The 12500-nt window shown below is 35.9% G+C and overlaps 1 protein-coding gene across 2 annotated transcripts in view; it reads left to right on the top strand.

Moving 5' to 3' along the window:
• LOC125038933 (46 kDa FK506-binding nuclear protein-like) overlaps positions 1–10110 on the top strand; it is a 10470-nt gene extending 360 nt beyond the window's left edge. Inside the window, exons 2-10 of one of the 2 annotated variants that reach the window (XM_047632617.1) lie at positions 5859–5968; positions 6546–6774; positions 6912–6998; positions 7102–7290; positions 7634–7866; positions 8321–8354; positions 8487–8599; positions 8735–8910; positions 9172–10110. In XM_047632617.1, the coding sequence (XP_047488573.1) occupies positions 5859–5968; positions 6546–6774; positions 6912–6998; positions 7102–7290; positions 7634–7866; positions 8321–8354; positions 8487–8599; positions 8735–8910; positions 9172–9253 (1253 nt within the window). In that variant the 3' untranslated portion in view covers positions 9254–10110. The remainder of the gene's footprint in view (positions 1–5858; positions 5969–6545; positions 6775–6911; positions 6999–7101; positions 7291–7633; positions 7867–8320; positions 8355–8486; positions 8600–8734; positions 8911–9171) is intronic. The other variant, XM_047632618.1, reaches the window with a different exon arrangement.
• Positions 10111–12500: the final 2390 nt, after the last annotated feature.

Genomic DNA, 12500 nt, shown 5'->3' with positions numbered 1-12500 from the left:
TTGTGAGTGTAAACATTGATTTTAAAGCCATTGTTTTATGTGTATTGCACAATTTGCGAGCATGGCGTCCTCTCCCGTAACGTTACATGTTTTTTTGTCAGGAAACTTGAAAGTGTTGGGAAACTTGTAGTATTTTGTAGCTGTTTTACGAAAGGAATAATTTCACGTTACTTAGAAAGGGAAGTTTTGATTTATCCTTGTTTTAGCTTTTGATCTTTGACTAGTTTCTATTTGCGTTTGAAGGTTGACTAGGCCTAGGGCATGTTGTATTGCTTGTATGCCGGGTTAGAATGGGCATATGAAATAGAGACTCTTGGATGTGTTGATCATTTCTAACTCTTTATTTATTCGGAGATACATCTGATAAAAGTTTGGAAATGAGTTCCACTTGTCCAAAGCATGATAATTACATTGGGGTGAAAATGACGAATGTTGAGAAGACAATCATAGTGGTTTTCAAAGTCAGGACTTTACACATGAAGTTCTTTCAGTTGTGGGCTGTCTAAATCCAGGTGGAACTTAAATTAGTCTGCATTGGATGGCCTGAATTGGAAGTTTAATTTGACAGTGGAACAGTGTTACACTTGCCAGAGCCTCTCTCCTTGTTATTCTGGCAAAACACAACAAAGGCCTTGTTCATATTGGTGGAAAGATAGTATTTAGACTGGTTCCCTGTTTGAATCTAAATTGCCAGGAAGGTCTGGGGTCTATAAGGTCAACCAAAGGTTAATCTCTACAGTTTGGTTGCACTAAGCTTGGGCAAATTGATGATGAATTTCTGGTAGAGGACAAAAGTTAGTTGTCGGCACAAGAAATAATCTTCTGCCACGAGTCGTAGTGCCACAAATAAAGAGAATAGATTGCGGAAAGTGCCACTCTCAGCCTAAGTCCAGTCTGGGCTCCCGAGTTTCGTCTTGCTTTTCCCTTGCATACTGAGGTGAAGACAATGTTTCCCTGGGGGTATAGTGGGGCAGAGCCGCCCATCAGAATGGCAGTGCCCAAAGGACAAGCCTAGTTACGGTAACTTAGTCTGTTAAATAGATTTTGTGATGTGGAGTTGGGGACTTAGTCTCTTTTGAATGCATCTGCACTGTAAAGAAAAGCTACCAAACTACCCGAGGTGGAGATTTGTTGGCATTTGCTGGAATGCCGAGGGAAATGGAAGCTGCAGTAATCAGCAAAGGGCCATAGATGTAGTTTGAAGAACTGCCTAGATTAGACCGGTTTTTATGCGTTTTATGTAAACAAAGGTATTTAGAACTAAACCTAGTATATATTGATTAACTAAATAAACAAAAGGAAATACAATACGGTTTCCACAGCAAAGAGCCAACTGATATTGGAGAGGTAATGCAGACTAGGAAAATAGTTGCTATTGGAGATTAACTTGGTATCATGTTGTTTTTGAAAGTGGTGGCATAAATGTATGTGCAAAAGTATAATAATGTAGTTTGTGTAAATTTACCAGTATGGAATATGTGGGTAATTCTTGAACCTTCAGTAGCATACCCTTGGTTCCTAATCCAGTGATCGCCATAGCCTCCACACTTTGGCTCTCTGGCAAAGGCCAGCAAGCCTCTGGCATATATATTCGGTAAATGTTAAGTTTCATCCAGCCTCCGACTTTCGAAACCACTTTTTTTGGAGTGTAATCTCCCCTCGTAGTTTAACGCTGTTATGCTGTTGCTTTCCGTCGCATTTGACTCGTTGATGAGTAGCGGAACTTGTATTCCCCGACGGCAAAGTTGATCAAATGTGTAAGATTCGGCTTCGCACTGTATTAAGGGGGGGTAATTAGCATGATTTACACACAGAAAAACAAGAAAAACACTAAATTAACTTAAAATCGGGTTTGTTGAAACTCTACGGGGACAGTGGCCATGTTTCACCTATGCAATTACGGTATACAATTCGGCGGTTAAATCCAGGATTATTTTTTGCCTGATTGACGGACAATACAAATGAATCAAACCATGTTTGGGCACAATCAACTTTTCAATATGAAAATGCGTTTCGAAAGTTTCCAGATGACCGTTTCAAATTCATACACAAGCTTCATTAATAGTTCCTCAAATAACAACGGTATTTTGATTGACTGCGATAATAAATACAAAGCAAAGAAACAAAAAAAAGCGCTACTGACAGTTACGTGTCGCGCACGGAGACCGTGCCGCAACGGCACACGCAGTCTCCGTGAATTTTATTCTCAAACAAAAAACTTACACATTTTTGTAACACACCTTGCAAACTTTAGTGATGATTGTCGTCAAATATGGTAACCGTTCAATACTTATACTTGTCTTAAAATGTAAGATGGAACTTATTGACCTTTGCCTGAGCCGAAAATACTTCGGAGGCCGTGGCGAGGCTTCAGGCCGCGCAGCCAAGCCTTATTGCTCGTCCCGCGGAATTATGAAAGCTTTAGCCTGATTTCGTCGCGCGCGGCCACGACACCCACTGCGGTCGGTTGCAATAGCCAAATCGGAAATAATTTGTATTAATAATGCATGTATTATTATCCTATTAAAAGTATGCATTTTTATTACATTAATTGGCTTATTACTTGAAATGTACTTCGTGCAATAACTATGTAGATTTCGCCGGTTCTCGTTAAACGTTACTTAAATTTTACTAACCTTATATCGTCCCGTCTCCGTTATTAAGTTTTACAATAACACGTCCTCGGCGTAGCAATATTTCCAGTTATACGTGTATTTCGCAATTTGTAAACATTTCTGCCGGCTACTATATTTTTTTTTCACACGTACACTTCCTTGACCACCGGACAGATACACACTAAAGGTTTTCCATGGGCGAGGGCAGGGCTTTCCGAAAAAACTGTTTTTGATTGGTCAGAAAACTGTGACGTCATTGCCTGAAGTTTTCATTGGCTAGAATTTCTCAGTCTGTAATCGCCAAGTTGTCAGTAATTGGTCGTTATACATGGTGTCCTTGTCTTACTGTTTCACACATTAATAATTTATTATCGGTATTTCAGAAGAAATATGTCTTTACGTGCGCGAAAAAAGGTATTTGCTTTGTATTAGGTTTTATTTTACCATATGCATACAAGCAATCAGGTAAGTGTGAGCTCTTACCCGATTTTAATCGCTCTCTGAAGAACTACCATCCAGAGGAACTGTGTGTGGGGGGGGGGGGGGGGGGGGGGGGCAGGTGACGGAAGAATTCTTTCTTTCCCGCCTTGCGGCGTGTATAATTCTGCCGCTTGTGAAAAACATGAATTAATCAATTCTTTTTCAACACCATGTAACCATGGTGTTGTAGGTTACGGTAGGCAGCCCATCCATCACCGTATATCACACTGTCTGGTTTTATATATTTCTTAATAAGGGGTATGAGCGTGTCTGCACTGCGGTCAGTGTCAACCAATGGCACAATTAATTTCCTTTTACTCACACGCTCAATACCCCCAAAGACCCACACCTGGCTCTTCTTCTTTATGATTTGCGAAGTTCTAGCTTCGCCCGGGACCTGGCTCAACTGTCTGCCCCTCTTATACTTACGGCGCACGAGCAGCGTCTCGTCTATCTCAAGTATTACACCGGCACCTCCTATTGAATTTTGATTTTGTAACCAATATTCGGTTACTTCAGAACAAAAACTCCTCCAATCTACGCTAGTTGGCTTAGAAACGTGCCTTTGTAATCGCTGGTCGATAAAACGCAACTTTTACGCCGTTTTGTCTTTGCTATTTGTTCTATCTGCCACAATACCATATATGTCGATCTTCACGATATTTGCAAGGTAAATCGCAATGCGGGCAACTTACCGCTCTTGGCAAAACACCGTGTGCTCTCAGGAACTCTACAGCGTTATCATTTTTTTTCTTCAAAATAATCAGATATAACTCTATAGTAATGCGGGTCACAACCTACGCACCTGAGATCCATTTTGAGCAAAGATTTGGTATATTTGCTTTCCTTGCCTTGTGATTGGTTTATAGCATTTCCTGTAATGCTTTTGGCTTTCGTGACAAATGTCACGCGGATGTGGTATTGAATAAAAGTTTCAAAAGGTTTCGTGCGCTGTTCATGCGGTAACATTGTTGATTTTGAAAATCGCGCGCAATTCTTCAGTTCCCTCTTGCCCGTAATATGGACCATACACATCGATTTGCGCAGAGTAAGAAATGTCATAATTACTGTAAATACTCGATTTTATGATGGTATTACTCGTGTATTGTCAGACATTTTAATGTAGAAAGAAAATCACCTTCATGTAAGTTTATGGGGAATTTTTGTAGTTACGAAATGAAAGTATTACAATAAATGAACCAAAATAAAACGGTATCATTGTTTTGTTTACAAAAAGTAGGAAAGGATATCGGATGGCGATTTTTAAAATATTGAGATAGTTTTTCATTTGGGGCTCTGTGACACTTGCGTGTCCAATAACTTCGTTATTTCTGATTTGCGACGGAAGTTCATAGAAGATAAGTTTCTTAGATTTATTTGCTCTATCACATGCATATATTTTTTTCCGGTTTAAAGACGGCTAGTCAGAACTTTACCTATACCATATATTCTTGCTGGAATATGCCTGGTGGTTTGTCAGCATTTACTGTAGTGCCAAACATTTTAAGACCTTCAATACCTTGGCTTTCTATACACTGCTTGGTGTAACCATCTCAGTCTGTAAGTTGTGTGTGCAGTGGAGAGAATTGTGGCAACATTGGACATAAGACTGTGACCACTAGCTGGCAGGGGCCTTGCTTTGTTTACAATGATGTAACCATAAATGTATCCTATGCTCCATGTTTTTTTACCCTTTCCTTTGTGTATATATGTTTCAAGTGGTATAGCTCATATTCTATAACCATGTCTGGAAGAGAAGAAAAACAGTAAAGGGTGAATTTAACAGTAGCTTATGATGTAATTGTCGACATTAGCCACATCAGACTTAATGTCAGTAATGGCAATATTAGACTGAGCCCCCCCCCCCCCCCCCTATCCAATATAATGAAGCATCGGTGTTTTTTCCCTAACTATTTTATCATGTGTTATACAGGGCAGTTATTCTGCCTCTGCTCTGTCCCTAATTCAGTATTTACTAATCCTTGAAAATAGCTTCACGTTTGTACTCCGTTGTTTTCTAAATGGCATAATGTATTATATTGAACAGAGCTATTCAAAAGCAATCTCCATCTATAAAAAAACAGTTTAAGATGCGACTTTAATTTCACATGATCCCCCATTCCCTCTGGTTATATATAATTTGAATGGGCAGTTGTTAATATTAGATTACTTTGGAAAATAAAGAAAAATTCATTTGTTCAGATGGCTTCAGGCTTATGCCAAACAATGTACACAGTAATTACAGTTAATACCACACCTGTCAGTACTATGGTGAAGAGGCTAACAAATGTCCATGTATATTCTAGGAGGATAGAACAAAACCCACAAAATGCCAACAGGTTTGCTAACCATGTGTGTTTATTACTGCATGATGTAAGACGTGCTCTGTTTGGAATTACTATTTTTTAAGTATGGCCGCCTTTTGCTCCCTTCCAAGACTGAACTCCTTTATGGCTAGCAGTGTGGACATGGGGGGGGGGGGGTGGAGTATTTACCATCAGATTTTTTTAAGCTGTGTTATTATTTTTCCTCTGTAACTGTTAGTTCATTTTCTGATGTTAATGATTGTTTAACCTTGTTTTAAAAAGGCTCTTAGCACTTTTCCAAAATTTTTGTTGCCATAGTTTTTCTCTATCTCTGCATGGCCTTACTTTCAAGGTTAACTAAAATCATTCTTTGAAAACCTAATACATAAAGCCATGCATTGTATATCTGTATCTTGCAGTGTCTGTTTTATGGAATAACCATCCTTTTTCTTGCCAGGTTTGTCACTTGATCCAGCCAAGCGCTACGCAAAGGTAGTAGATGATGCCTTCCACATATCGGCTGCGGTGCTTGACACCACCTCTGTTACAGATGATGAAATCATTAGGGTGAGTGGTTTGGGGCAGTTCCATTTCATGATTATTTCCTTGTTTCTATTTGTATACTACTGCCATAATCAGCACATTTATTATTTTGTTCTTATTGAAATATTTTAATCATGCTCATCATGAGTCATCACTCTTGATGCATATGCTGCACTATCATTGTTGCTTTTATCATCTCCACTTTCTGCTGAATTACATGTTGCCAAAGCTTTCTGCTTTTCTAAATATCATTTAAAATAATAGAAGCAAGAAAAACTTACAGAAAAAATAAACCACTGAAAACTTTGATTAATGATATTAACCCCTTGGTGACAGGTGAAGAAAACTAAAAAAAAAACTCTACGCTCTGGCGATCAATGGCACCGCGCCGATCAATGGCAGCGCGCCGACTTTGAGCGCGGGAGTTCGGTACATCAAGCTGAATCACCGCCTCGGAGCGCTTCGGCGCGCCGCTGCTGCGTACAGCCACATGCCACATTTCCAGCGGTTTGTTATGACGTCTACAGACATGACCCCTCGGGAAGGGGTTAAACCATCTCAATCTTGCATGAAAATAAATATAACTTCCTCTCCCATGCAGGTCATGGTAGAGGTGGAAGGCTATGAAACACTCATCTGCAATCTGAGCAAAAAGTTGGGCATCTTGCAATGCCCGCTGGACTTGCAGTTCATGGAGGGCAGCCGCATTGCCTTCTACACTCTGGGAGGCAAGGGTGTCGTCCACCTCTCAGGCTATGTCATTCCTGACTTGGAAGATGAACTGGATGAGGAGGAAGAGGTAGAGGAAGAGGAGGAAAATAGTGATGAAGGTAAGGCTTTGCAGTCACATGGTAAACTCAGATGTATTTGTGGAAAATGAGAGGAAAATGTATAAAGCCAATAGCAACCAAGAATTGGTAGAGGTAGAAGGATAATAAAATAGCATAATAATGGAACTACATTTCAGAAACCCCAGCACTTGTGCCGATAAACAAGAAGAGAAAGCAACTGGAAATCAAAGGGGCAGATGCAAAGAAAGCAAAAGTGTTGCTTGGTGAGTAGTGCTAAGAGACACCTCTTTTCTTTGAATGGCTTCATTGTGTGATCTTTCCTGCGCCTTAAAGTTCGGTTTGATAGCTTCTTGTGAATATTTATAGGTATAGATGAGTTTGTAGATGGCGAAGAGGATGGGGATGATGATGACGACGATGATGATGATGATGAGGATGAAGAGAGTGATGAAGATGGAGAGGAAGAGGAAGAGGAAGATGATGAGGATGATGATGAGGATGATGATGATGATGAACCAGATGAGGAAGAAAAAGAGATGATGGAACAAATGAAAGGTAGTAGTTTGAAGCTTTTAAACTTTTCCCCAAAATAATCAACTGATGAGGAGAACGTATACTGTCCTCTGTAATTTTGTTTTGTGAATTTAGTTTGCACACGGAATAAGTAGGACTAGCAATTAGCTTCTTATTGACTAAGCAATTGTGGAGCCATCTATATGTAAACAAGCTTTATAAACTAAAATCACTAGTCATGGGATCTATGTACTTGCCATCCTAGTATGATTGGATTAAACTAAAGGCATTGTAAACTGTAAAAAAGTGTAAAATATAACAAGAAATGGCAGCAGTACTCCAGACCTGAAATATACATACTAACTTTGTCCCTCAAAAATTTCAGCTGCTTTAAGTGCGAAGCCAAACAAGATGAAAAACGAAAGTCAAGGGGATAAGACACCAAAAGGAAAGGCCGAAGCTCCTGGAAATAAAGTGCAAACGCCCAAAGCCAAAGGCGAAAGCACGGAACAGAAAACCCCAAAGGCGAAAGAGAAAGCGAAACAAGGTGCAAAGACTCCCGAGGTAAAGAAAGCGGAGAACAAAACCCCAAAGAAGGAGGCAGTTACCATGAATGGGGTGAGTTCATGAGATTACAAGTGAACCCTGTCTGTCTGTCTGTCTCTGTCTGTCTGTCTGTCTCTGTCTGTCTGTCTGTCTGTCTCTGTCTGTCTGTCTGTCTGTCTGTCTGTCTCTGTCTGTCTCTGTCTGTCTGTCTGACTGACTGTCTGTCTGTCTCTCTGTCTGTCTGACTGTCTGTCTGTCTGACTCTGTCTGTCTGTCTGTCTCTGTCTGTCTGTCTGTCTCTGTGTCTGTCTGACTGTCTGTCTGTCTGTCTGTCTGTCTCTGTCTGTCTGTCTGTCTGTCTCTGTCTGTCTGTCTCTGTCTGTCTCTCTGTCTCTGTGTCTGTCTGTCTTTCTGTCTCTGTCTGTCTGTCTGTCTCTGTCTTGATATCTGTATGTTTGTATGATAATCTTCATTCTGAGTCTTTTTTGTTTTCTTTTGTTTTAATCTAACCTTGTTTCTGTTACAGACACCAAAGCAGAAGAAGTCCGAAAACACACCAGGTAAGTCATGAATTTTACTTTCATTTACCAAATGGAAGCCATGAAATTGTTGATCATAAATGTAGGGAAAGCTGATGTATTTTTTACTCAAGATATTGACTTGCTTATTAAAACAAGCTTCTTCCTACACAGCCAAGATAGAAACTCCTTCTGGATCTCAGAGCCCAAAGATGATGAAGATGGGGGGGATGAAGGTTGAGGAGCTTAAAGTCGGGCAAGGACCAAAGGCTAAACCAGGAAACATGGTATGCTTTGCCGGTGTTCTGTGGTCCCTTTATATTTATATATGATCTATAATATGATGTGTGTGTATATATATGTATATATGATATAGTAGTGACTCACTGGTCGCACCCCTAATTAAACTGGTTCCCCTGCAGGTATTCATGTACTATGAGGGCAGATTCCCCAATGGCAAAATGTTTGACAAGTGTCAAGGGGGCAAGGGCTTCGGTTTCCGGCTGGGGAGAGGAGAAGTAATCAAGGGTTGGGATATGGCCATTGTAGGCATGCAGCCTGGAGGAAAGAGAAAGATCGTCTGCCCACCTAAAATGGCGTAAGTAGTTTTTTTTTTGTACCTCTTTTTCATTTTGGAGAGAATTTGCTGTCCCTTTTTTGTATTTATTTTTAATTTTCCTGATAATCATGAGTGTTTTTTATACCTTTTACATATGTAGGTATATATTGATATATATCTTGCTCATGTAAATCACATTTAAATTATATGATTGCTTTAATGATAGTTGTATTATATATATTGTTTTTAGTAATTTACCCAGGTAATTCCAGATTTCTCATGTTTTGTTTTCCATCTCAGGTATGGCGAGCGGGGAGCACCTCCAGACATCCCACCCAACTCCACCTTAATCTTTAATATAGAACTAAAATCCCTAAAATAGATAAAAAAATATTAGTTGGAGCAGCACTTTCTTGTGTTATAGAAAGGAGATTTTGGTGCTTTTTATGTGTTTTTTCAATCATTCATTTCTCCACTTTTTCTTCTGGACCATTATCGTTTTTATTTCACTTCTAATTTGAAAGAAAAAAAGGATCTTTAATTGTCATGATTCATTATTATTATTATTGGTTGTCATTATTCATCCATTTTTTTTTTTTTTTTTTTTTTTTTCATTTTACACATTTTTTGACGTAAACTATGTAGTTCACATTATATGTAAGATAGTAGTGTAACAAATAATATTCAGGGGAAGCAGTACTACTCAAAGTAGGAGGAGGACAATTGCATCAGCCGTCGTACTGCTAGCTCCATGTATGGCATTTTCCTCGTTGCTGGTGTTATGGATCCCTTTTTCGAGTGACTTGTTTTGTACTCTTTAATTTCCAAATCATGGTAAAGTGTCTCGATGTTACAGTGTTGTTATTGTAATCCGTTACAAATTAGACTGCATTTATTCTTTCCGTTTGTGAAGCGAGAACAAATACATTTTGTTTATTGCATTTTTTTTTTTCTACTTTTTCTTGGATATTTTTTTTTTGTTTTGTTTTTTGAGATGGTCTGAAAGATTTGTTACTGTCTGGCGAGTGTGGTGTTGTTTGAAAATATTTAAAAGAATGAATATATGGAAGTGGAATTTGAAATTGAAGATAGTGAAGATTATGGCTGGTATTTTTTTTTTTTTTTTTCAAATCTGTTTTTTCTTGATGTTTGAAAGCCCAAAATAAAGAATGTATAACTGTTAAAAAACAATGTTAAATAAACATTGGATGTTTTGAAACATTTCCATATTAATATGTATATTATACATTTTACTTACCCTTTGGCTCTTCAGTCAATTAAAATGAGATGAAATAATTTTTGAATTGAGCCCCTTTTATGAAAGTTCCAAATGGCATTTATATATGTAATATTCTTGTTTCACAGCTCATGTTAAGAATATGGTCTGGGATTAAACAATGTTTTACGTAGAGTAGATATGAAAATTGGTCTTTGAGATTCTTGTACACCAAAGTAAGGTCACTTGTTTATAGATAAAACTTCTAGTTGGGATACCAGCAATTTTACTATTGTCAGGGTTGAGTGCAAGTAAGGAAGTAAATAAAAAGTGGTTGAAAAGATAATCAAACAGAATTCTATAGTCCCCGACTTAAGTACTAACACATTCTACTTCAACCAAATGTATTCAGGAAAGGCCTATAGGCATTGTTTTTTGTATTGTATTTGTGAATAGCACACATTAACTGTGGCTACTAGTATGACAATCGTGCGAGGATAGGTGCAGGAGGTTAGGCACAACTTGCCATTTAACATCGACCATAACAAAAGGGTTGGCAGAGAAACAAGGCGCAGAGAAAGGGCCGTGGTTGGAAGTCTGGAGGAAACACTTGGATGATTATCGTGATCTTGGCTTTGGTTCGACCTTGAGAAGTATTCCAATAATGAGTTAAAATGGAATTCTGTGAATTACATGGAATTGATGAAAGAGAACATGACGGATGTACTTGGATGTAATAATCCAGAACGAGTATGAAATGGAAAGAAGTACAGGGGAGAGTACTAACTGGCACCAAGCTACTGGTGGTCCTTCAAGGCTTGCAATTAAAAAAAAAAAGAGTATTTCTCCCCATTCTTTTTTCTTTAGTCTCCCCTCTCTTTTGCACACTAACTGTATTCTTTACATTTCTCTTTAAACTTTATCTTGAATTAGCAGTTGCATTGTCAGTGATACCACTCCTACATTTTTGTATTTTGACATTTTCACTTCAACATTGTACACATCTCATTCATTAAACTATATATGCATTTATATATGTATGTGTATGTACACACACACACACACACACACACACACACACACACACACACACACACACACACACACACACACACACACACACACACACACACACACACACATATATAATGTATATACATATACATTATATATATACACATGTATATACATTATATATATACATGTATATACATTATATATACATATACACATGTATATACATTATATATACATATACACATGTATATACATTATATATACATATACACATGTATATACATTTTATATATACACACATATATATACATTTTATATATACACATGTATATACATTATATATATACACATACATGTATATACATTATATATATATACATACATGTATATACATTATATATATACATACATGTATATATATTTTATATATATACATACATGTATATACATTATATATATATATATACATCGTGTATATACATTTTATATATATATATACATACTGTATATACATTTTATATATATATATACATACTTATATACATTTTATATATATATATACACATCGTGTATATACATTTTATATATATATATACATCGTGCATATACATTTTATATATATATACATACGAGTATATACATTTTATATATATATATAAACATATTATATATTTATATATATTATATATATATACATACTGTATATAATTTATATATATATATATATATACATACGTTATATACATTTATATATATATATATATATATATATACATTTATATATTATTATATATAATATATATATATATATATACATACTTATATACATTTATATATATATATACAACATGTATATACTATTATATATATATATAACACATTATATATATAATTTATATATATATATAAACTATATATAATTATATAATATATATAATATTATATAATTTATATATATATAACACTAATACATTATATATATATATAACAATATAATATATACACATTATATATATATACTACATATATAATTATATATATATACAACTTATATACATTTATAATATATATACTAATATATATAATTATATATATATATATATATATAATATATAATTAATATAATATTAACAACATATATATATATATATACACATATACATATATATATATATACAATATATATATAACAATCAACAAAATTATATATATAACACACATTATATTACAATATATATAAACACACACATATATTATATATATTAAAACACACACATATAAATATACACACACACATTATATATACACACAAATATATATATACACACATATATATACATATATATATATTAGATACAATATATATATATATAAAATATATTTATATATAAAATAC

The sequence above is a fragment of the Penaeus chinensis genome, chromosome 26, assembly GCF_019202785.1.
Source record: "Penaeus chinensis breed Huanghai No. 1 chromosome 26, ASM1920278v2, whole genome shotgun sequence".
In the NCBI taxonomy this organism is placed as follows: Eukaryota; Metazoa; Arthropoda; class Malacostraca; order Decapoda; family Penaeidae; genus Penaeus; species Penaeus chinensis.
This window is presented reverse-complemented; position numbering and strand designations above follow the sequence as displayed.